The sequence below is a fragment of the Rhineura floridana genome, chromosome 1 (genome assembly GCF_030035675.1).
Source record: "Rhineura floridana isolate rRhiFlo1 chromosome 1, rRhiFlo1.hap2, whole genome shotgun sequence".
NCBI lineage: Eukaryota > Metazoa > Chordata > Lepidosauria > Squamata > Rhineuridae > Rhineura > Rhineura floridana.
In genome coordinates, this window is record NC_084480.1 from 288,154,635 (window position 1) to 288,179,840 (window position 25,206).

Sequence of the window (25,206 nt, forward strand, 5' to 3'; positions counted from 1 at the left end):
GGTTTAGGATCCAGCAAATCTTTGGCTGCGAGTCTTTGGTAGAAGAATTGTGGCAAGTGTAAATAAGCATGTTTATTCAGAGATATTTGCTTTCTTTACTGGAATAAGGAAGCAAATCCTTCAATGCAGTCATTGTTTATTTACAAAGCATTTCAAGGTTTTTACTCAGTTAAAAAAAGAAGCTTGAAAAGTTCAGACCACAGATGCATTGTAGTGTTATTACACGGCATCTACCATCAGCCTGACTAAAGGCTCCAAGGTCTGTAGTTTTTCCCAGGCGCACCAAGGCATTATACCTGCCTCCTTCTCGATTTTTACCTTCACAAGAACCATATGAGATAGATTAGGCTGACTGGCCCAAGGTCACCCAGTGAACTTCATGTTCTTCCCAGTCATAGGCCAACACCTGGTTACAGACTCTTTCAAGCACCTACATTTGCAAACAGAGAGGCATCCTCAGAAAATGAAGTGCAAGAAATTTTGTCAAAGCACTAATTGCTTTGCTAAGCATTAACCATTTGGTGAACACTTGGGCTTTGAAATTTGGCTTAGAATCATAGTTTTCTCCAGATTTGGATGACACAGCAAGTTGTGGTTAATCCATAATGGAAGTGAAAGCATCCAGACTCCCTTGTGACCATGTTGGAGAAAGGCGGAGAGTGTGAGAGTCTGAGGTTTGCCATGGATCATTCTTGTAATCTGGCTAAACCATAGTTTAGGGTAATATCCAAAGTGGCTCAATAAGTATGGCCTGGTTGACAAATCAAACAAAGCCAAGCCTTGCTTTAGTTTGAATACACGAGCTGCTCTACAGAAGCTCCCAGTCACTTTGCTCCTCACTCCCTCAGTCCTTTTTGCTGCCATACTGTGCTGAGTTTGATTTAGCACCTGGGCCTGTCGTTAAGCTCTCTCTAGACTAACCACGAGCTGTAACCATGGTTTGTTCCTGGAATATGATGGTGTTTAGCAGAGAGGCAATCAAATTCCAAAAAGCTTCTACATGTGACTATTTTATTTCTCTGCTTTTCAGAAACACAGTGCTAATACCTGTTCATATCTGTGACCAAAATGTATTATTGCTTTTCAGTCTTCACTTGCTATGTACAGCTGCTTTTAAATAGACAAAAACTGTAAACAACTTGCTATAGATAGCAGCATTTAAAACTAATGCTTATATGGTCTACTTCTTACATCGATAAAGCCAAGCTCATGCCAATCCCCTCCAATATAGAAGCAGGGCAAGAAACAAGTAACAGTGCTAGCATTTCCACTGTAATAGTGTTTATTACTGAACAGAAAACAGTGTTTTATTGTTCATATTCCCTTAATAATTGACTTTGGTTAGCCATATAGCAAGCACAAAAATAATCAGAGCAACACTGTAGTCCTAAATGCACTTACTAGGAACTGCTCACTGGGGTTTTATTTCTGTGTAAACATTTTAGAATGGGGCAGAAAGTCATTACTAAACCAATTCTGTAAAGACGCTTTGAGAGAATAATAAAAATAGACACTTTGCCCTATCTCAAGATAGAGGCCTCTACACAATTCTCCCCCCCCCCAAAAAAAAGATTAACCCATGTATGCCATAAACTGAAAGCAGAAGTGACCAAGGATCATATAATTGAAGAAACTAAGACAAGCTTACATGCTCTGAGAAAGAAAAAGTCCTTCTTGACCACAAAGAGTCACAGAAGTCCCTAGTACAGATGATAAATGATGATAATTGCACAGTTTTAAGATGTAAGAAGGATCAGCATAAGTGCTGCCTCTTGCAAAATGAGTAGTTGGCTTTGTATCTGGTGCTCCTAGCTGGAATCTGGCACAAAGCAGACAGAGACATAGCAACACATACGCACAAATACATGATAAGCCTCCCCCAGTACTAAGACAATGGGTTGTTCAAACATCTGCTCTTTTGCATTGAACTTGTTAACAGCACTGCTTTGATACAAATACAAGCCATTAGCATCTGTCATCCCACAGATTTGTTTTAGCAGTTTCCATAACACATAATTTTAGGTACTTATAATTATAATTTGTAACCTTAGTTAAACCCTATTTGAATACCTGATTCTCTGTCCTCAGCTGGCAAATCCGAACAATACCATTATTAAATGGAGCAAAATATGCACACTTGAGGTTGGGTAATTTGTGAAGACAAATGCTTTTTAACTTGTTTCCTTTCAGCAAAGCAATGCTACACAGAATTACAGCTGTTAGTCAAAGTAACTAGCCAGAGTAAAAGTCTGAGAAATGGCTGTGGACTGGAAGAGTAACTAAACCTTTTGCAACCTGTTCCTAAGCAAGTCCAACTCTATTTAATAGTTCTTACTCCCAGTTCTACATGAAGTATGCATAGGATTGCAGCCTTACTCTAGTTGTTCTTGTAATCATCACACGGTTTTTAAGTGGATGCACAAGGCTTTGATCTCTCTTGGCACTCACTCTGGTGAGAAGACATTTGGTTTATTATGGAGCTGGTTTAGTGGCAAATATACAAATAAAAGTTACAGGGTCTTGGTAGATTTCTGGAAAGGAATGGCAAGTTGCACTTGACAGTTTTCTTGATTTCTAGCTTGATGCATGAAGCTACCAGTATTTAAGCCAAAAAGCAGCTGGATCCTACATTTCCATGAGACTTGCATCCATATAATGTTTAGGATTAGGGTTAGGTTGTGATCTTAAACTCATGCTATTTTAAAACATGTTTAACTGAAATCAGAACTTGCTTCCAAATAAAACATATTTTGAATTTAGGTTTCATTTGATTTACAGATATAAGAATTTATTTGCTAGATCAGGCCAAATAGCCATCCAAACCAGTATTCTGTCTCCAACAGCAGTCAACCAATTGCCTCTGGAAGCTCACAAGCAGGGCTTTCCCCTGTTTTTTGGCCCAGCACTTGGTACTCAGAGGTAAACGGTCACTGAAAATGGAGGTTCCATTAGCTATCATGAATAATAGCCTTTTGATAGACCTATTCTCATGAAGTTGACTAATCCTTTTCTAAAAGCCATCAGACCAGCGGCCATCACATTTTGGAGTGGCAAATTCCATTACTACTTCAACTTTGCAAGCTGGGTCATAAAAGTTAACAGTCCACAAAACAGTCCACTTAACAATGAATACCAGTTTGTGTCATTGGTGGTGCACCAACAAACAGCCTGAAAAGAGATCTCATTCTAGTAAAGTTTAAAAAAGCTTCCCTATCCGGTCGCCTGTCTTTACTCACCGCAGGTCAGTGAGCTAGTCCCTATTTATAATAAATGCATCCTGAACCTATCCATGTTTTCCTGAAAGTCGTCTCCCTGCATTCAGTGTAGCTTGCTCCCAAGCAAGCAGGCACAGAATTCAAACCTGAATTGCTGACTATGGAGTCAATGACTGATACCCGTGAAGACACGGGCACTATAGCCAGTACAAAACAGCCTCCCTTGAAAAAAAAGTGTTGGGGAACCCTGTATTTCATAGGCTGGTCATGAAAACATTTACAAACAACAGACACTGACTCTGTGAATACTATTGAAGGCAGGCAGGTGCAGAGTACTAAGCGCTATAGAATCCAAAGCTTAAAGAATCCCGCCCTGAGTCTTGATAAGTCAACACTGCCTTTAAAGTCATTGTGTATTAATTTTCACTTATTGTAAGCCTGTTGTCACGCAGAAAATGGATGTTTCAAATAATATTTCACCCACATATTCATGATCTCGATGCGCAGCTAAAACGTCATTATACAGGGGAAAAGAGATATGCAATAAATTTAATTCCCCAGTACCCCGGGAGATACCTTGAAAAGTTTTCAGCTCAACAACGGGGGCGGTGAGATTGGTTTCCTTTTCTCTGCCTTACCCCCGGCTATCTAAAGCCCCCAAACCAAGCAAATCCGTACAAAATGAGGTTTACAGCTTAGTAGACGTCTTAATTGGAGACTTTTATAGCTCCCAGCAGGCCTGTAAATCCTCTTGTCAAGAGTTTTTTTTAAAATCCCAAATTACAAGGAAAGGCATTTATGTAAGAGAGAGATAACCACTTGTGGAAAAAAGGTGATTTAGGCCGGCCGTTTCTGTCACGCAGCCCCTCTTTTATAGGTCCATGAACAAGCTGGTGCCTTGTATTCTCTCTAGACTCCATGTTGGTTGGTAGTATTTCTCTCTCTCCCCATGGCTTGCGCAGCGAGGCTGGCAGAGCGACCGTCGAGGCCCCCCAAAACCAAGTCAACGCAGCCTTTACAGGAGCCTTTGCCTCTGATCTCCCCCCACCCCAGTCTAAGGCCAGCCAAACTCATGGCTTCCTTTCTGTAGCTCAAAGGCTCTCTCGTTCTCCACCCTTCCCGCGCTTTTCTTCCCCCCTCTGCGACCACAGGCTCTTCTCAGGCGTCGTCAGCCAGTTAGTGCAGCCCTGAGAGGTTTCCTCAGCCAGCCAGGCCTCGCCTGTCCCAGTACGGTCCCCCCCCTCCCACTTTCCACCCCCTCCCGGCCTTCAGCAGCGCTCTCCTTCAACCATGCCAGCGCTGCTTCTCCAAAGAGGCGAGTTCGCTCGGAGTTCTAAGCAAGGGCCTTACCTGAGCGCGCCTCTTCCAATGGCTGCTCACCTGTGGGCCCGCTCGGCCCAATCAGCTCGCGGCTCGTCCCTCTTGCCTTGTATCCTTTAGTGAAAGAATCCAACTCCTCTTGGGAAAGTTACCTGTAGGCGCCTTTAGGTTTTGTTGCTTGCCTGCTCGGTGCCCTAAACAGCAGGGGGAGGGCGAGCGAGGGAGCGAGCCTACCCAGTCTTCTTTTCACATGCGAGGGGCGGGGAGAAGGGGGCTTTACCTGTCCCACTCCTACCTTTACGGCTGGCTGAGGGAGAAGTAGAGGGGGGGAAGAAAAGCAGAATTACCAGTAGCTCTGGTTCTGCCGTCCCGGGCGCTCGCTTGCTCTCACTCATTCACGCGCGCACACACACACCTTTACCTGCACAGACTTGAAAGTCCAGTTTCACCAGAGAGACTGAGGCACCTGGAAAAGGGGAGAGAGTTCATTGGATCAAACATGTCACAAGAGACGGACAAGTAAGTGATCACAGCCAGCTTGCTACTTTTGCTGCTCCTGAACGGATCAACTGGTTGGTTGTGTTTTCTCCCCCCCCCCTAAAAAAACCAAACCCAATAATCTAGGTGGTGGACCTACTGGGATTACATTTCCTCCTTTATACGAGGCATAAAAGAGGTTGAACAGGAGAGTTGCTGGATTCCACCTTGCTTCTCGCACTTCTTTTCCACTGCTTCCCCCCCCCCCTTTTTAATTAAGTGGTTAGTTCTGAACTTCCACTGCACCTTCCCAAACTTTTGGGAGACCTTTGCTGCTGCTTTTGTGCTGCCTTCCATTTCCTTCAGGGCCTAGAGAGATGAAAAGCGATGCTTGGCTTTTGTGGGTGAATGCAACAAAAGAGCTTTTATATTGGATCAGAAACACGGCCATCTTCTTCCCCTTCTCCTGGCATTTTTGTACTTATATTGTGGGGTAGAAAGAAGTAGAAGATGTAGCTCAGGAATCCTTTTATTTCAACTCACTTTTTTCGGAGAGGACTGGGATTCTATTGCCATAATCAGAAATAACCGCATTGTAGAAGAGTGTATAAAGAAAAACGGGTGTGTCGTTTTTACCCCCATACCCAGCAAGAGGAAGTGATTTCATGCAAAAGTTTTGTCTCCGTTTTTCAATAGATTGCTTGTCATTTTTTTAAAAAAGAAGGGGGAATCCCAGGCAGCATGACACTGAGAATTTCTACCCCAAGTGAAAACTTGTATGAAGTTCTCTTCCTTAAAAACTGGCATATTTGTGATTCATACACAACGACTCTTTATTAAAGAAATTGGAATTATTTGGAAAACCATAAGTGGCATGAAACAAGCACGAGAACCTAGTCTTTAAGGAAGTTGAAAACAAACTAAGTAGCATTAGTATAAAAGTTTCCTTGAACTTTAACATGGCAACGCTGAAGGACATCATGATCCTGGGACTGGGGTATATGTGTGTCTGTGTGTACACACTGTAGATTGGCTACATCCAGTTGCCTCTCCTTTAGCCCTCTGCCAGCTCACAAACATGTGCAAGGTGAAGAAAAAACAGGAAGTCTTTCACAGCCTTCTCTCCCCCCCCCCCCGCCAATTGTATTATTGTTCCTTTCAGCAGATGTTACGGGCTCCTTGTAGTTTGCCCGGTGACTTTAGATCACATCACACTCACAATGAAAGGAGAGAGGGGGCCTGCAGCTTGCAGTGGGTTGGATCGCAAGATCTGGAGGAATTTATTTTTTACCTTGAATGTTCCTTCTGAGGCTGCACACCTCCCAGCTACACACACACATATGCACAGCGAAGAAAGTCCTGCGCTTAAGTTGTTGCCCTAGGGTGACCTACACCATACATCTGGAAAAGGGGAGGAAGAAAAGAGGAGGGTGTTATTAAGCAAAGTGGTGGTTCTGACCACAGCCGGTATCAGACAAATCTCTTACATGAGAAGGTTGGTAGGTGGGGGAGACTGGCTTGGTTGAGAGCCACGGCACATGAAGTTTTGTAACCAGAAAATAACTGTAATGTTGAAGGGTGTATATGAAAAAGTGATATATGTGGGTTTTCCCCCTACCACTGTGTGTAGGGAAATTTACTTATGTATGGTCAGTATAGGACCAGCAAATAAAACGTTTCAGTTAGTGGGCATATCAAGACCACTCAACTGAGTTTTGTTGCACTTTCACCATTTTTAAACAACCATATAAAAAGTGTGCATTTTACTACACTTTCAATGCATGGCAACGACACTTAGTTGTGCTAAAGATTGTGAGCCAAAGGGTGATGATAATTCTGGTTTAATAATCCAGAATGAAAAGGTATGCTGTTTTATCACCCCTTGGGACTATTGGAAGGTGCTGGTTTTGTTCTGTGGTGCTGGTTTTTGTTATGAAATAAGGTGTGCCCACTATGTTCTGAAGACCTTTTCTGGTTCTGGTATGAAGGGCAGTTGTTTAAAATAAGGATTTTGATCAGTATCTGAGATGTTGCACATCTGCTTGGATAGATTAGTCACTCAAAGTGTTTTGGGAGTTTTGGCCATTCCACTCTTTTTGGTGAAAGTAAAGAAACAGGTGTAGATTTTTCAAATACCGTGGGTTTCACCCTCTGCCACTATGTTTATGGAGATTCATATACAGCCAATCACGCTACAATTTTAGTCTAACGCCAAAACTAATTTGTGTAGCATTAAGGCTGCATTCCCCATGATTACTTACTTGGTACAATTGCCCACTGCATTTATGGGACTTCCTTCTAAATAATTACACGTAGGATTGGTCTACAAGACATCTAGGACAGGTAAGGTGTTGTCATTGACTTGATATAAGAGTTTATACAAAGCTTTACTTCTTTATATGAGAAATGTATTTTTAACTTTGCAGAAGTGCTTAATGCTTTCAGTGAGGTTATCAACTATATATAATTATTTGCATGTGCAGTAAGATATGTTGAACTCTTTGCATATGCCTAAACTGACCAAACTGGTACAAATAAAAAAACACCTGATGATGATGGTTTTTATATCTTTTTGTCTGAGATTACTGTGATTACATTAACCTATTCCAGGTTGGATCTGCCAGTGTAAAAGCAATTCTTATTCTTTGTAGGATAGATGCCACATTTTCTTTCATTACCTTATTCTTGAAATGCTTCTCAGTTAAACCTCAGCTTCTTTTGCACCGATTCAGATGCACTGAATACATGAGGATACAGGGAAATGAAAGCTAGATAGAGTGTAGACATTGCTGGGTTTGCACTCGGAGTAGATCATGGAGAACTGGAGATATTTGTCAAGACACCATTATTTCTCTGATGGATTGTTGGAGAATTTGTTTTTGTTCAATGATCATATTTATTTGCTCTTGAAAAGGTCTTCAGAATTTTCTTGTGTTATTTCTGCTGAAAATACACTTGAAAATGTACCATGGCCCACAGTCTAAGAATCCAGTATTCATATCTTTCAAAGTGACTGCACTCTTTATTATGTGGAAGCTAATCTGTCCCCCTTTGGTGCTTATAGGCATATTGCAGCTCTTGGAAAATATACAACAGGAACTACCAGAAAGCCAAGGGACAGAGGGATGAGGACAAAGGCCAATTCACACAAACTCTTTGTAGGCAGATAGAGACTGGTTGCGTGGATCAGTCAACCTGACTGCGTGAAGAGGTGGTCTTGTGATGTCACTTGTTCAGTTTGCCCATTCGCCCATGGAGAGACAAGTTAAAGATATATAAACCGTATTGAGTGCTGATGAGTGAATTGACCAAATGACAGTCACTACTTGATCGCTTCACCACCAGTGGTGGCTGATGCCCATTGGAACTGGTGGGGTGGAACACACTGAGCCCAACAATAGGTGGAGCCAGAGCCAATGACAGGCAGAGCCAAATAATTCTAGTCTTATCCCCATGCTTCTCCCTGCTGAGTTCTGGACCCTGAGACTGAGAAGGAGGAAGCTGACAGGTGGTGCCACCCTCGGGACTGCTTGTAAGTAAGAAGGCTAAGTAAGGTGGGGCTGGCTGTTGTTGTTGTTGTTATGTGCCTTCAAGTCGATCACGACTTATGGTGACCCTATGAATCAGTGACCTCCAAAAGCATCTGTCATGAACCACCCTGTTCAGATCTTGTAAGTTCAGGTCTGTGGCTTCCTTTATGGAATCAATCCATCTCTTGTTTGGCCTTCCTCTTTTTCTACTCCCTTCTGTTTTTTCCAGTATTACTGTTTTTTCTAATGAATCATGTCTTCGCATGATGTGTCCGAAGTATGATAACCTCAGTTTCATCATTTTGGCTTCTAGTGACAGTCCTGGTTTAATTTGTTCTAACACCCAATTATTTGTCTTTTTCGCAGTCCATGGTATCCGCAAAGCTCTCCTCCAATACCATATTTCAAACGAGTTGATTTTTCTCTTATCCGCCTTTTTCACTGTCCAACTTTCACACCCATACATAAAGATCGGGAATACCATGGTCTGAATGATCCTGACTTCAGTGTTCAGTGATACATCTTTGCATTTGAGGACCTTTTCTAGTTCTCTCATAGCTGCCCTCCCAGTCCTCTTAGCATTCTTCTGATTTCTTGACTATTGTTTCCATTTTGGTTAATGACTGTGCCAAGGTATTGATAATCCTTGAGAAGTTCAATGTCCTCATTGTCAACTTTAAAGTTACATAAATCTTCTGTTGTCATTACTTTAGTCTTTTTGATGTTCAGCTGTAGTCCCTCTTTTGTGCTTCTTTAACTTTCATCAGCATTTGTTTCAAATCATTACTGGTTTCTGCTAGTAGTATGATATTGTCTGCATATCTTAAATTATTGATATTTCTCTCTCCAATTTTCACACCTTCATCTTGGTCCAATCCTGTTTTCCATATGATATGTTCTGCATACAGATTAAACAAATAGGGTGATAAAATACACCCCTGTCTCACCCCCTTTCCTATTGGGAACCAATTGGTTTCTCCATATTCTGTCCTTACAGTAGCCTCTTGTCCAAAGTCTAGGTTGCGCATCAGGATAATCGGATGCTGTGGCATCCCCATTTCTTTTAAAGCTCCAGACGCCTGATGGAGCCAGAAGGATTCCTGACGGCGCTGGGAGATTTGGAGCTGTCTGAAGGTCGCCCAGTCGAAACCCTGGTGACAGAGTGGAATAAGGAGATCACCAGGGCAATAGACCGGGTGGCTCCAAAACGTCCTCTCCCCCTGAATAGAACTCAAACTGCACCTTGGTATACACCATGTCTGCGGGGTCTGAGGCAGGAGGTGAGACGACTAGAACGCTGGTGGCGGAAATCTCGCTCCGAATACGATCGGACACTGGTTAGAGCAGCAATAGCGGCCTACCAAGTGGCAATAAAGACAGCAAAGAAAGATTTCTTTGCTGCCTCTATTGCATCCGCAGAATTATGTCCCAGGAGGTTGTTCCAGGTGGTCCGTAGCCTGGTCGGTCCAGTTGCTCAGGACCCCATGGAGCACTCTAAAGCCTCCTGTGACGCGTTTGCAAAACATTTTGCTGATAAAATCGATTGTCTGAAGAGCTCAATTCCGTACGCCGTGGACACAGGAAGTAGGCCAGAGACGGCCAGTTGCTATCCGGTCCGATGGGATCGGTTTCAGCCTCTTCCCTCTGAGGAAGTGGACAAGGTGCTCTCTACTGTGAGACCGACCACCTGTTTGTTTGACCCTTGCCCTACATGGCTCATTGTGGACTGCAGAGAGAGACTGAGCGATGGGATCAAGGCAGTGGTAAATGCTTCCTTGGAAGAGGGTGCATTGCCATCTGCCCTCAAGGAGGCGGTAATAAAGCCCATCTTGAAAAAGCCCTCCTTGGATCCCCAAGATTTGAATAACTTTCGCCCAGTCTCCAATCTACCATTTTTGGGCAAGGTGATCGAACGTGTGGTGGCCAAACAGTTACAGACACACTTGGAGGAAGCAGATTACTTAGATCCATTCCAGTCGGGCTTCAGGACTGGTCATGGAACTGAAACAGCCTTGGTCGCTCTGGTGGATGATTTGAGGAGGGCGTTGGATAGGGGTGAATGCTCATTCTTCATCCTCCTTGATCTCTCAGCGGCTTTTGATACCGTCGACCACGGTATCCTCCTGGGCTGCCTGGAGGGAATGGGAATTGAAGGCACTGTTCTACGCTGGTTCCGTTCCTATCTCTCTGACAGGCACCAACGGGTGGCATTGGGAGAGGATGTTTCGGACCCTTGGCCTCTTAATTGTGGTGTGCCACAGGGCTCTATCCTCTCTCCCATGCTATTTAACATCTATGTAAAGCCGCTGGGAGCTATCATCAGGAGATTTGGGTTGCAGTGCCACCAATATGCGGATGACACTCAGCTCTATCTCTCGTTTAAGTCCTCACCGGAGTTGGCTGTGGATACCATTTCCAAGTGCCTGGAGTCCGTAAGTGAATGGATGGGAGGAAACAGGCTGAAACTGAACCCCGACAAGACCGAGATACTGCTTGTGGGAGACAAGAGAAGACTGGGAGATATCGACCTGGTGTTGAATGGGGTAAGATTGCCCCTAAAGGACCAGGTCCGCAGCCTCGGGGTCGTTCTTGACTCCAAGCTGTCCATAGAGGCTCAGGTGTTAGCAGTGAGCCGGCAGCTTGGTATCAGTTACACCTGATACAGAGGCTGCGACCCTATCTTCCGGTTCATCTGCTCCCGCGAGTAGTGCATGCCCTGGTCCCCTCTCGCTTAGACAACTGTAATGCGCTCTACGTTGGGCTACCCATGAAGACGGTACGGAAATTACAACTGGTACAAAATGCGGCGGCACGGCTGATTAAGAATGGCTGCCGGCGGGATCACATCACTCCAGTGTTAGAAGACCTACACTGGTTACCAGTTGTCTACCGAGCCCAATTCAAGGTGTTGGTGTTAACCTTTAAAGCCCTACACGGTTTCGGTCCAGTTTATCTAAAGGAGCGCCTCCAGCATCACCAAATGTGCCGCCTTACAAGATCAGCCTCACAAGACCTTCTCTCGGTCCCACCAGTGAAAACAACCAGGCTGGTGCGGACTAGAGAGAGGGCATTCTCAATTGTGGCCCCCACCCTCTGGAACTCTCTCCCTTATGATCTTCGCCATGCCCCCTCCTTGGTAGGCTTTCGCCAAGGATTAAAGACGTGGCTATTTCAGCGGGCATACAGGATCCCTAGCAAATTTTAGTATATAACGTACAGATGTGGGTGGGTTGATTAGTTGAAGACTGTATTTATATGTCGTATTTATATTGTATTAATAATAATAATAAATTTAATTTCTTCGTCGCCTATCTGGCCAATGGCCACTCTAGGCGACTTACAAAATTATTAAAATACAATTAATAAAATACGGTAATACAATAAAAACAATAGATCTACAACAACAATATTAAAACTGGGTAGGAGGCATTACAATTATATCGATTAACCCTCCCCGGATACCCCGAAGGCCTGCTGAAAAAGCCAGGTCTTTAAGGCTTTCCGAAATACATTTAGGGAAGAGGCATGCCGGAGATCTTGTGGGAGGGAGTTCCAAAGAGTGGGGACCGCCACTGAGAATGCCCTCTCTCTTGTACCCGCCAATCTGGCTGTTTTTGTTGGCGCCGCTTAGAGTGGCCGTTCACTCGGCCAGATAGGCGGCATAAAGTTTTTATTATTATTATTATTATTATTATTATTATTATTATTATATGGAATTATGAGGGAGGAAATGTAATACCAGAAGCTGGTGGGAATTGAATATCCTGCTTGGGAATCTTTCCTGCAAAGCCACAAAGGTTTTCAATTTTGTTTGAATGTTTCCATGCATATTCCTCCATGGGAATTCCTCCATTAACTCTTCCATGAAGGAAAATATTACATTTGAACTGGCCTTAAGTGAGATAAATCAATACTACAATGGAGCAATTATAGTGCTATGCAATATATATATGATTAATTGACTCTGAGACAAAGAGGACAAAACTGCGGGGGGGGAATATTAGGGCAGAGTGGTGAATTTGTTGGAGAAAATTCCCTGGATTTGATGGTTAAAAAAAATATCTCCCTAGGCCAGGAGTGGGGAACCTTTTTCAGTGTGAGGGCCTCATTTCTTCATGGGCAACCTTTCCTTCCATCTGGAAACCTATCTCCTCACTGTGGGAGGCTGTGTGGATCCAGAATTGGCCTCCACAGTCACGTACGGACCCACTGTTAAAGACCTTATCTTGGAAGACAATCTTACTCGGCCACGAGCTATCGCCAATGATGAATGTATGATGGTGGGAGGAGCCACAGGGAAAAGTGGGTGACGCTTACCTTTGTACTGTAAGTTATATTCTAGCCATGCAAAAGTCAATGGTTTCTACACACATATTACATACCTCTCCATTTTGGCAAGCATTATCATGACTCAAGGACACATTCCAGCCAGGCAAAAGCACTTGAGGAGGGTGCAATGTAGGGCCAGCGAGGTGTGTGGCCTGGGAAGAGTTTGGGGCTGAACAGAGAGGCCTGGAGGGCTGCATTTGGCCCTTGGGCCCAAGGTTCCCCATTCCTGGCCTATGCCATGGTGCAGTGGCGGCTGGTGGTTCTCTGTCAGTGGGGCAGTAGAATCTGCTCCAGGTTGTAGTCGGAACTTTGAAAGTTTGGACTAAAATCTGGAGCAGATTCCCGTGTTGCACTGACATGGAGCCACCAGCAGCCATTGCCATAGTGCTTATACTTGCTGGCCCCAATCCAGCCAAAATTATTCTCTGCTGAATCCCATTGAAATGTGATGTGTAGTGCAGTCCTAAAAGCGGATAAGAGAAAAATCAACTCATTTGAAATGTGGTGTTGGAGGAGAGCTTTGCGGATACCATGGACTGCGAAAAAGACAAATAATTGGGTGTTAGAACAAATTAAACCAGGACTGTCACTAGAAGCCAAAATGATGAAACTGAGGTTATCATACTTCGGACACATAATGAGAAGACATGATTCATTAGAAAAGATAATGCTGGGAAAAACAGAAGGGAGTAGAAAAAGAGGAAGGCCAAACAAGAGATGGATTGATTCCATAAAGGAAGCCACAGACCTGAACTTACAAGATCTGAACAGGGTGGTTCATGACAGATGCTTTTGGAGGTCGCTGATTCATAGGTTCGCCATAAGTGGTAGTCGACTTGGAGGCACATAACAACAACAAAGTGCAGTCCTATATATATCTACTTGGAAGTAAGTTCCACAATGAATTCATTGGGATGTTGCTGGGCTACAGCTTTTGTCATCCTTGATTATTGGCCATGCTTTTTGGAACTGATGAGAGTTGGACTCCAACAGTATCTGGAGGGCCACAGGCTAGCCGTCCCTGGTATATTGCCTCTTTAACCACAACTAACCACAATAAAGAAAGCCACAGACCTGAACTTACAAGATCTGAACAGGGTGGTTCATGACAGATGCTCTTGGAGGTCGCTGATTCATAGGGTCGCCATAAGTCGTAGTTGACTTGAAGGCACATAACAACAACAACAACAACAACAACTATTATTTTTGGTTGCCTTTTCGGGCATAAACATAAAATCGAAAATCAATATTGATTAAAAAAAAGTCATTCAGTATAATTCAGAAACACATCTAACTGAAAAGAGATCCAGTATTATACCCTTCAAGTCAATTAAAACACTTAAAAACAATCCAAACACCAAACCAGCAGCACTTAATGAGTTGGATTTAGACTTAGTCACACTTAGAGTAGAGCCACTGATATCAATGGGACTTAAGTTAGTTATTGGTCTCAATGGATCTTCTCTTAGCTTAAGTCTGGATCCAACCCAATATCTGTTAAAGGGAAAACAACAGAAAATAAATGTGTTTTTACAGCTCTCTTAATAGTCTTGTATTGATGGGGCCACACACACCTCAGTTAAAATAGCATTCCATAAACAAGGTGCCATCACCAAGAATGCCTTTCCTCTCATGCTGAACAACCCAGCTGATCTCATTGGTGGGCCTACAAGCAGCACCTCTGATGCTGATCTTAGAGCATGTGTATAGGGTGCAGTTCAGTGACCTCTTACACTTGAGTGTATGCCATTGACTTCATCTAAAGGTCCTTCTGGAAGGATCACAGAGGCAAAAGTCTGAAGAGGAAGTCAAAGTGATAGCATAGTTATTGACACTTGTATTAGTGTGTCGCCTGTAGTAGGATGCTGAACTTAGAGCATGGGTATAGGGTGCAGTCCAGTGACCTCTTACACTTGAGTGCATGCCATTGACCTCATCTAAAGGTCCTTCTGGAAGGATCACAGAAGCAAAAGTCTGAAGAAGAAGCCAAAATGATAGCACAGTTATTGACACTTGTAGTAGGGTGTCATCCTAGAAAGCTAGGTAAGTTTGGGTTACATGGAACATCTCTTGGACTTAAATGCTGAGTGAAGTGTGTAGGTTTTGTTGGCTTAAGTGAGATCTAGTGTGCCTAGTGTTCTGATTATGGCCATAATAGTGTGAATCAAATAGAAAAAAAACAATTTTAATCAAGAAAAAAATCTTCTCCATTTTGCTTAATTTTTTCCATATTTTGGATATTTTTAGTAATTGTCTTGTTAGAACGTATCATTGACAAAATACATCTTGTTTACTTCCAAATATGAGGATTTTCTTTATGGGTCTTTTTTTTTGGAGGGGGGAGGGAGCAGGAATCCGGAATGATTAAAAAGAAGTAGTAGCAGTAACCATCGCGTCAGTTCATGTTCATTTAATTTGGGTTGTCTTTGTGTATTATGAAATACCTCAGGTGTCAGGGAAGGGAAGCGGCAGCGGGGGGGTGGGGAGAACAGAAGATATGAATGCAAAGATGTGCAAGATAAAGAAACAGCCTAGCACTTGGGTCAGAAAAAGGTTTGCAGAATGAGATTTAGATCAGTTTTTCAAAATGTTCCGTTCACTTCAGCATGAAGTTTTAAACGTTCAAATAGCAAAAAATGCATATTCCTCTCTTGTTCTAGGGCAATTAAAAGTAATATTTGTAGATATTTGGACACTTCTTACAGGGTTTGATGTTGTTTATTTATATGGTGTCATGAATATGTAAAGAACTTAAAACTGAAATTTCAATGTAGGAGAGACCAGCAGAGGAAGGAGAGGGAGAGGGAGGAAAGAATAGACAATGAAGCATGTGTGTTTATTTCAGTAACATCTGCTTAGGCCTGTGTTGCAGTCTTAAACACATTTACTGGGTAGTAGGTCCCACTGAACAGAGTGGAGTCTCTGATTAAACATGTATAGGGTTGTGTTGCTAGTTACAATATGGTATTGGGATGATGAAGATAATTCCACAGAGGAGCCTGGTGCAACTAAAAATGGAATTCCTGCTTTATTAAGTTCCCAATTTTGCCAGAAAGATTAGCTGAAAAGGGAGTATAAATGGAATGCTGTTTATAAATAAAATATTATGAAACTAGGGTGTTTTAAAACACATAATCCATCTGTACATATTTAAGTAGGAGGGTCCAGCTTTCCGTTGTGTGTTCCTAGTTCTGATGTGTACTCAATCTGAGTGGAGTTTAAGCTACCACAATAATGCTTGTCTTGCTTCGGTCTCACAACTTTACTAGCATTCAATAGATGTGATTGTATTGAAATTTTTAGTATTCAGATGGCTTTCCTCTACTTGTTGTTATATGCCTTCAAGTTGATTACAACTTATGAAGTGTAAAACACCAGCAATAAAATGACTGTCTGGAGATGCTCGTCGTCAAAATCATGTCAGATAATTTCAACATAATTAGATATGGAAGCTCAGAATAATCTATTGGAAGTCAGAAATTAATATTTTTAAATTAAATATAAACTGTATCATATAACAATATAAATTGTAGAAGAACATTGTATATTGACTGTTTCTATATTTTTGCTTCTTCTCAAGCTTTACTCAATTCCGCATTGTGCTTGGAGATTTTAACTTTGCCAATATAGAGCACGCAAATCGAATCCTTGGACCAATTTATTTCATCACATTTGTATTCTTTGTATTCTTTGTACTGCTGGTGAGTGGTATTTTAGATAATTCATATGAAATACAAAGAATTAAAACAAAAAGTAATTCAATCTCCCTAATTTTGGGCTGTCTCAAAAATATTAAAATAATTTGTTCATGGTTTTCTATGACCACATTTAAATGGTCATATCTCTGCTTCATCTGCTGATATATGAATGAGCCTTCTGTCAGCGCAGTCAGCTTTACTTCTCCATTTATGGTGCAAACAAATAAACCAGGAAAGCTTCAGTCAACCATAGTTTCTCATTTTGTCTGAACCATGATTTGAAGTAATGTGAAATACTGTGATTTCCCCCAAAGGTGGTAACCATAGTTTTCTGCTTTAGATGAAATAGGTAATTATGGTTAATTAGAAGCTTTCTTCATTAATCACGGCATGTGCAAAGGGAGGAGTGAAAGAGCCCCATGTGCAAGCAAAGGTCTTGTTCATATCTTTGGTTACTAAGTTGAGAGACAATTGTCTAGACTCTTCTGTTATTTGGTTTGTAGATTATATCGGTCATATTTCAGTAAATTTGTCATATTTTAATGCAAACCATAGGTACCAGAAAACCAAATTTAAAAATTAACAGTGCAATTCTATGCATGACTATTTAGCGGTAAGTCCTATTGAGTTCAGTGAGGCTCCCAGATATAGCAGGAGCTAGAGATCTGTGGCCCTCCAAGTGTTGTTGGAATCCAACTCTCTTCAGCTCAAGCCAACATGGTCAATAGTTAGGGGTAATAGGAGTTATAATCCAGCAATATCTGGAGGGGGCCAGGTTACAGCTGCTGCATAGGAGCCTAAGAAAATGGAGGATGTTTTCAGCTGCACAGTCATATAAATGTATTAATGTTAGTCAGTCTCCCAACACATAAGAATATAAAAAATTCTCTGAATGTTGTAATATTTATTAAAAGTTGTCAGTGTTTTGTTAAAGAACTATGGAATATTCTTCCTGAAGAGATACTCCTGGCGCCAACATTATAATCTTTTCGGCGTCAGATAAAAACCTTCTTCTTCTCCCAGGCATTTTCAGCATTTTAGTAGTATTTAATATGCATTTTAGTGTGTGTTTAATTATGTTTTAATTCTTGATATTTTAACTTATTTTTAAATTGCTTAATATGAGGTTTTAATTGTATGTCAGATGTTTTTTTACCTGTTGTAAACCGCCCAGAGAGCTTCGGCTATGGGGCGGTATATAAATTGAATTAATAAATAAATAAAATAATAAATGATGACTCTATGAATCCTTTGGATGTATCATAGGGTTTTCATGGTAAGAGGTACTGAGGTAGTTTACCATTGCCTTCCTCTAAGTCTACGGCACCCAGTATTCCCAGGTGGTCTCCCATCCAAGTACTAACCAGGCCTGACCTTGCTTAGCTTCTGAGATCAGACGAGATCGGACGTGTTCAGGGTACTATGGCCATAGGCTCCTCTACTTTTTAATCTCCAATAAATATTTTCAGTCCTACTTCTTTGTATTAAGAAGTGGCCCAGAGGTTTTAAAAGACAGAAATACGCTCATGCATACACAAACACACACACACAGGAAAAAAATAGCTCAAACTTAAAATTAGTGTATTCCAGTTTTCCAAGCATAAAAGACAAGCCTAGTGAACATGGAGAAACCTTTTAACCCTAAAGAAATGATTCTATTCTGTCGCTATCCGGATAAGGAAACTTGGTTTTGTCCCTGAAGCTATTTTGGCTGTATCTGCTTTATTGGAGCCCTGCAGTCTAAAACCTGTCTTTCCTGAATTCCTTTTACAGATTTAAATGATTTAAACCTGACTCCAGCAAGTGAGCCAAGGTAGTGCTAAAGCAGAGGTGAGAAGGGAGCAGAGATGATTCCTGCACTTTGGTCACTTCTAGAGAAAGAGCTTCACAGGTGTTATTCACACTTCATTATGTGCCCTAGGAGGAAGGGTGGGATATAAATAAATAAATAAAGCGTGAGACTTGCGAGCCATGTAGTGATTGTAGCTTTGCTGATAGTTTAAAGAGACTCAGGCCACGTCTTCACCATACATTTAAAGCACTATTATACCACTTTAATAATCATGGTTTCCACCGAAAGAATCCTGAAAATTGTAGTCCCCTGGGAAGAAGGAATGTGCTAATCTACTCAGGGAGTTGGGGAATAGGGGTTTCCTAAGACCTCTCAGCACTCATAAGAAACTACAGTTCCAAGAATTCTTTGGGGGAAGCCAGGATTGTTAAAGTGGTATCATAGTGCTTTAAATGTATGATGCAGATGTGGCCTCACTGGATAGCCCAATACAAGCCATCAGCTAAACCCAAAGCATTGCTTTCCCCACCATCTACTCATTGCCACAGTTCTTGGGGGGCAGGGGAAACTGGAGTCTTTTCCTAGCCCCCCTGTGCAGCATGTAGTCCATGTATTAATGTAATGTGCACTGTTCTTCAACTTTGCGTCCCTGGGTGGTGTAGGGCTACAATTCCCATCAGCCCTGACTATTGGCTAAGCCAGCTGGGGATAATGAGCGTTGTAGTCCAACAACATCTGGGGACCCAAAGTTGAAGAACACTTCTATAGAACAGCCTTCACCAACCTGGTGCCCTCCAGATGTTTTGGACTGCAGCCCCAGCCAGCATAGCACAGTACAGTATTTTTCTTCAGGACAGTCTCAAGAAAAAAATGTTTTATTTGTCTTTCATCACTGTACACATTGGTTTACAGAGTAACATAAAAAAGACCCTCTAGTGGGGCTAGAGGGGAACAGGCAACTGAGAGGGAGAATGAATGGGAAAGGCAGTGGTGTTTGGTTAATTCTGAAGTGCAGGCACTCCTTATGGCAACCCCCATAGCCATATCCCCATAGCCTGCCCTTTCTAAGACTACAACAAAAATGGACTTTTGACTAATGCAGACATTATGGCTTCCATATCAGCCAGTTCCCCCCCCCTTCCCCCTGTACTTCGCTTTGAGCCTGATGAAGAGTTCTAATGGACTCAAAAGCTTGTTTGCCATTCTGTGACATTTTTTGATTAGTCGTAATAAAAGGATTTTGGAGTCTTTCCATAATAAAACTGACTGCTTAACCCTTAGCTATGCATGCTAATATAACCTATTTCCTCTGCCGGACTTATTTGGTGGGTTTTTTCTGTCTTGAGAAAAGTTTATTTATTTGGCTTGCAGAGGATTGGCAAGAATAAATCCCTTGCATTGCAGGGGTAGCCAGCATGGCGCCCTCCAGATGTTGAGCTCCAGCTCCCGTCAGCCCTAGCCAGCATAGCCAACAGTCAAAGATGATGGGAGCTGTAGTCCAGCAACACTGCAAGGCACCATGTTGGCTATTCCTGCATCAGACAGTGCTGTTGCTCCTGGACCACACCTTTTTGGATTGCACCCTGATTCATAGCTGGCTTTAAAATATTGCCATAGGAAGCAGCCTCTTGGCTTGCTGGTGCTGTTTGGCAAGACCCTTCCTGAGTTAATGTTGAAATGTTTTCTGCACAGGCACAAAGGACCTACATTTCCTAGTGGGGATAACAAAAGTCAGCGTGCTGTAGTGGTTAGAGTGTCAGAACAGGGCTGGGGAGTCCCAGATTAAAATCCCCTTTCAGTCACTGATCTGATCTGTTGACTTTAGGCCAATCAGTCTCTCTCAACTTAAGCTACCTCATAGAGTTGTTGTTAGGGTGAAATGGGAGGAGAGAACCTTGTGTTTTGCTTCAAGCTTCTTGAAGAATAGATGGGATATAAATGTAACAAGTCATCATAATCGTTACAGCACAGAAATAAGAGTGGTTTCATTTTTTAATGGGGAGAGTTGGATGCTGCCTTTGTGTACCACACATGGCTGTTTTGCATATTCCAGTGGGCTGAAATATATGCAAATTTTAAATTGCCCCATTGACAAGCCTTGAAGGCAGGCTTGCTTTGAAATGTGGTCCATCTGGATTCAGGGCAATTGCCAATATTTCCTTATCTCTCTTGTCAGAACAAAAATGCCATGAGGCAGTTTCAACTTTACAGGAGGGGGACTAAGAAGATGCTAGCTGAAAGGTCTAGATTAAAACAATCCAGCTGTAGTACAATCCTATACAACAGGACAGTATATAATTTTAGATTATAAGATGGGGGGGTCAAGGGCTGATCTGTTTTTGCCTATGTAATTCTGGAAGGTGCCATGTACGCTGATGGAGCTGTGGTCATAATTATGGTTAATAATAATACAATGTATGTAAAAACACTGAACTCAGCTGGGCTGTGTTTCTAATTTGCCCTTGAAGCTACCATGGCTATTTATTTAATTTGTTCTATATTGGTTTGATTATTGCCTACCTTCCTCTAAATTTAAACAAAGCCAATGGTGCATTTTTAAAAACATACTTCACTGACTGATCAGTTTTATGTTTCACTGCAATTCAAAATGACCTATAAAACTAAACAGGGAGGGGTGGGGTATCTGGAGGACTGTTTGTTCCCATACAAACCTGCCTGCACTTTCTACCGGAGTCCAGTTCCAGGCACCCCCACTATTGGGCTAGTTTACCACATTGTGAAGTAAGTGCAGTAGTACATATATTCCTATCTAAAGAGGGGTGATGATGGTGGTTATCAGACTATAAAGTTCAGAGAGGGACCCATAAGATCATTAGGTCCAGAATCTAACATTTACTTTTAGTTATGGCATTTCATATTCCACCCCAGAACACAGTATTCTCTGGGTAGCTTTACAATAAATAAGCAAAAATGAATGAAAATACAAAGTTAAACAGAAACTCATTAGAAAGGAGAGGAGGGAGGGAAAGCTGGTATATAAATACAAGAAAACAGAACTTGCCACCACCTGCCAAAAAAAATTAAAACAGGTTTAAAAAACAAGCCCAGATTACCTAAGTTGTTTTAAAGGCCTAGGTGAACAGAAAGGTCTTCATTTGGTGACGAAAAGACCACAAAGATGGCACCAAGTGAGCCTTTCTTGGAAGGCTATTCAACAGCCAGGATGCCCTACTGAAGAAGCCCACTCCCTATTATTTAAGTGTACCATTATGAAGTGGATGGCGATGGGCGATAGGGCCTTTTCAGCGGTGACACCCAGGCCTTGGGAGTGCCTTCCCAGGGCACATCTGTTGAGTGCCAACTGAGTATATATTAAGACTATATTAAAAACTTTCCTATTTGCCCAGGCTTTTGGCAACTTTCAAACTCTTCTGTACATTTTGATTTTTCCATGACAGTTTTTTTAATGATTATTTGTGGTTGCTTCTCTGTTTAGTCTGTATTTTGCTCTTTGTTTTTTTACGCTTGTTGTTTTATTGCTTAAAAAAGATCTTACTACAATTCTTAACTTTTAATATAATTGCAAACTGCATGGTAGCCATTCCTAACGGATGTGAACAGAGGAGAGTGTCACTTTACACCAGGAGAGGCACAATTGGTGTTTTGAAGAGTTCTCCTTAGGAAGTGTTTGAGGCTCTACAAGTTATGGTTTCGAGGGTGCTGTATCTGTGATTATTTCACTTTTCCCTGTTCTCCCTTTTTTCCTGCTTCAGTCCAAATCATTATGTGCTTATGTTCTACCAGATGATGGTGGTTGTGTTGTATTGTTTTGTATTTGGTACGTGTTTTGTTTCTGTGTTAAGTCTGAAAAATAAATGAAGACATATTTTTTTAAAAAGTTTGCAAAACTCCTTTTACTGGGTCTACTCTGAGTATGGCTAGCGTTATGTGTTTTATTTGGGTGATATACAACTCTCCCCCCCACCTGCCAGAAACACACCCTAAAATAGGCAATCCTCTCCCAACTAAACAACCCCTGCCAAAAAAAACCCTCAATTTAAGAAAGTGTTGTGAATATTAATTTCACATAATAAAAACTGGTGATGCTCAGATCACTTCAACAGCAGAAAAAACATCTATCTTAAAAAAAAACCCCTACAAGATTCTATCAAACTAAGTCATACTCAGAATAGACCCATTGAAATAAATAGATTTAAGTTACTTTAAAGTTATCGGGTGTGTGTGTCTGAGCATCATTGTTTTTTTATTCTGTAAAATTGATACTTTAAGGTGCTCACATTTTATTAGATTTCCAAATGTGCCCGGTACTCTGGAAGAGATCTCTCCCAGCACTACATGGAAGTGCTGGAGATTGAATCTTGGACCTTTTGCCTGCAAAACATGTGTTCTACCACTTGACTATGGCTCTTTCCCTTATCCCATCTGTGAATAGGATATAATGCCACCAAGAAGGCCCTACAATGAGATGTAACCAGCCTCACTTATGATGATGGTGAATAGGAGAAAGGCAAGCCTAGAAAACTCTAAGAAAGCAGGTTGAGGAGTACAGATTGAAGGATCTATCAATTTCGGTTCTCTCAGTTTTTCAGTTTTTCCAATCTTCTGTTTGGTTCTGCAGCAATTTGTGATTTTTTTAAAATAAAAAAATCCGATGAAAATTCTTCAGCATTTTAGTGTGAATATCTCCTATTAATGCATGCAGTTTTGTCCAATGAGCACATTTTTGCAAGCAATTTCTCCTAATATAATGTATTATATATGTTATTTTAACTAATATATTCATTTTTATGAATATTTTCCCATAATATATCTTGGCCCTTCCCATTTTCTCTGATGGAAATGTTTTGATACCTTTTCTTACAGTTCATTATTTATGAGACTTGTTTCAACGTCCTCCTTCCCCTCTTCCCATCATCATGCCATGAAAGAAGCAAACAAAGCCAGTCCAAATAACTTTTGTTTTGCAAAAGTTTCTTTTGCAATTAAATATTTATTAGATTACTCCCTCTCTGTTTAATTTTAACAGGCTGGGAATGATTTCTTGGTAGTTATGCCATGCTCAAAATTGTATAGAAGTTAGCAGTGATTTCCCCCCTCTAGCATACCTTTGCAGAATGATGATCTCTCTTGCTCACATACCTGCCACAGTTTTTTTAAATCTAAAAAAAAGGTGGATTTAAGTTACCCCACCCCCAGATACAAGCTTCTAACCAGTGTCAGAAGTTGGCATCCTTGGGCAATTGCTGATGTCTGAGTACCTTGAAGGGACCACTACCAACTGCTGATCTACTCCTTGCTGCCATTTCCTGTTTGCTTGTATGCTTGCCCACTAGTTCTCTGGGCAAGTGAGAAATCCCATCTACATGAGCGAGCATGGCCAATGTTCAGCAATGATGGAAGCTGTAGTCCAGTAACATATGGAGGGCCACAGGTTCTCCGTTCTTGCAATAAAACAAACGGAAGTAGATATTTAAATCGGTAGGGTTCTGAATAAAAGCAAAGAAAACGTGTGTAAAGGGTAACATACCATGTTAAATTTTCTGAGGATGCACTGTCCAGTGTTCCAAGGCTATTCCCTCCAGTGGTCTGAGAACACCTACTTATCTCTGCTCCACAAGTTGCTTGAGAAGAATCAATATAGTGTTTCTCAAACTTTTTTTTTGCGGTCTGGGCTAACTCTCTTTTAAACTTGCTCTGAACTTGCCAATTACCCCCCCCACACACACACACACAGACACCAACCATGTGCTTGGGTATGTAAGAATTCCTGCTTGCCTTGATGGGCAGTCCTCTGCTACACTGAAGAACTTGTGGGTCAAATGGATATTAAAAATGTTGTCATTGATGCTCCCTTCCACTCTCATGCCAGGCAATCAAGCCTATCTGGCGCACAAGGATGCAAACTAGCAGATCGTTTCTCCAAAGGACTCTTTCTTGCTTTTCTTGCAACAGGCTAACAGGAGTAGGCTCTGGAGGCTGTCAGTTTCTCCAGCTGTTGCTTTCCGAATTCTTGCTTGGGGTTTCAGGCTGAGAGACAGAGAGGGGGCCCCTAGCCACTGCTTGTCTTGTGGATCATTCTTGGAAACCCCCACCCCTGAAACTCCTTGCAGGTGTCTCTTACAATCAGCCTTGGGATTTATCCAGTCTTTTGTGCTGCATTTGGAGTTGCTTTTGACTTGCCTCGACATTGCTTAATTTATAGATTGCAACTACCTCCTGAGTCATTCTCAATTAGTTGCTACATCAAAGCCAGTGAAGCCTAGCCTTAGGGAAAGGTCAAGGCTAGGTTGAGGTTGGCTGCATCAAGAGAGCTAGTCTTAAGAAGCTTGTGCTATAGACCAGGCAAGCCCTGCTAGAGGAGGGAGGTCAAGAGAAAAGGCACATCACCTTCTCTGAAGTTGGCAGAGCTGCTGAAATGGACCATTGAAGAGCATCATTTAAAATGTAATTGTTAGACTCTCCCCCACATTTTTATCATCTCCTCCCCGGCCTTATCTTCCTCCCACATATTCCTTCTGCCACTCACTTTCCAGAAATAGTACCTATAAAAAGTTTATTTCAGTGAGGTGTTAAGATAAGCAGCAATGAGCTCTCTTTTTTTCCAATGTCCGTGGGAGAGCTTCAATATTTGGTAGTAATAGGGGTGGGAGGAAATTACAGCACGTTGTTCCTGGGGAAAACTGCAGGCAGGCACGCTCTCTGTTCTAAGCACAGAATTAAAAATTCTGCACCAGGGTAATCGACAAAAGCTCAGGTCTGCAATCTGTGTAAATTATGTCAATTTAAGTAAATGTACACAATTTATTTTATTTGTTCTGTGTTTGCTTGTCATAGGGAGGGCCAGGAGGGAACGTGGTCATACC

General features: G+C 41.9%; 1 protein-coding gene and 1 pseudogene across 1 annotated transcript in view; one reads left to right on the forward strand and one right to left on the reverse strand.

Annotated features, from left to right (window-relative positions):
* The first annotated feature begins 4,807 nt into the window (after nucleotides 1–4,807).
* The window catches only part of GRHL2 (grainyhead like transcription factor 2), a 112,049-nt gene continuing 91,650 nt past the window's right edge, over nucleotides 4,808–25,206 (forward strand). The window contains exon 1 of the mRNA XM_061604559.1: nucleotides 4,808–5,054. Coding sequence (XP_061460543.1) covers nucleotides 5,035–5,054 — 20 coding nt within the window. The 5' untranslated portion in view covers nucleotides 4,808–5,034. The remainder of the gene's footprint in view (nucleotides 5,055–25,206) is intronic.
* LOC133375754 (5S ribosomal RNA) lies at nucleotides 17,885–18,003 on the reverse strand (annotated as a pseudogene).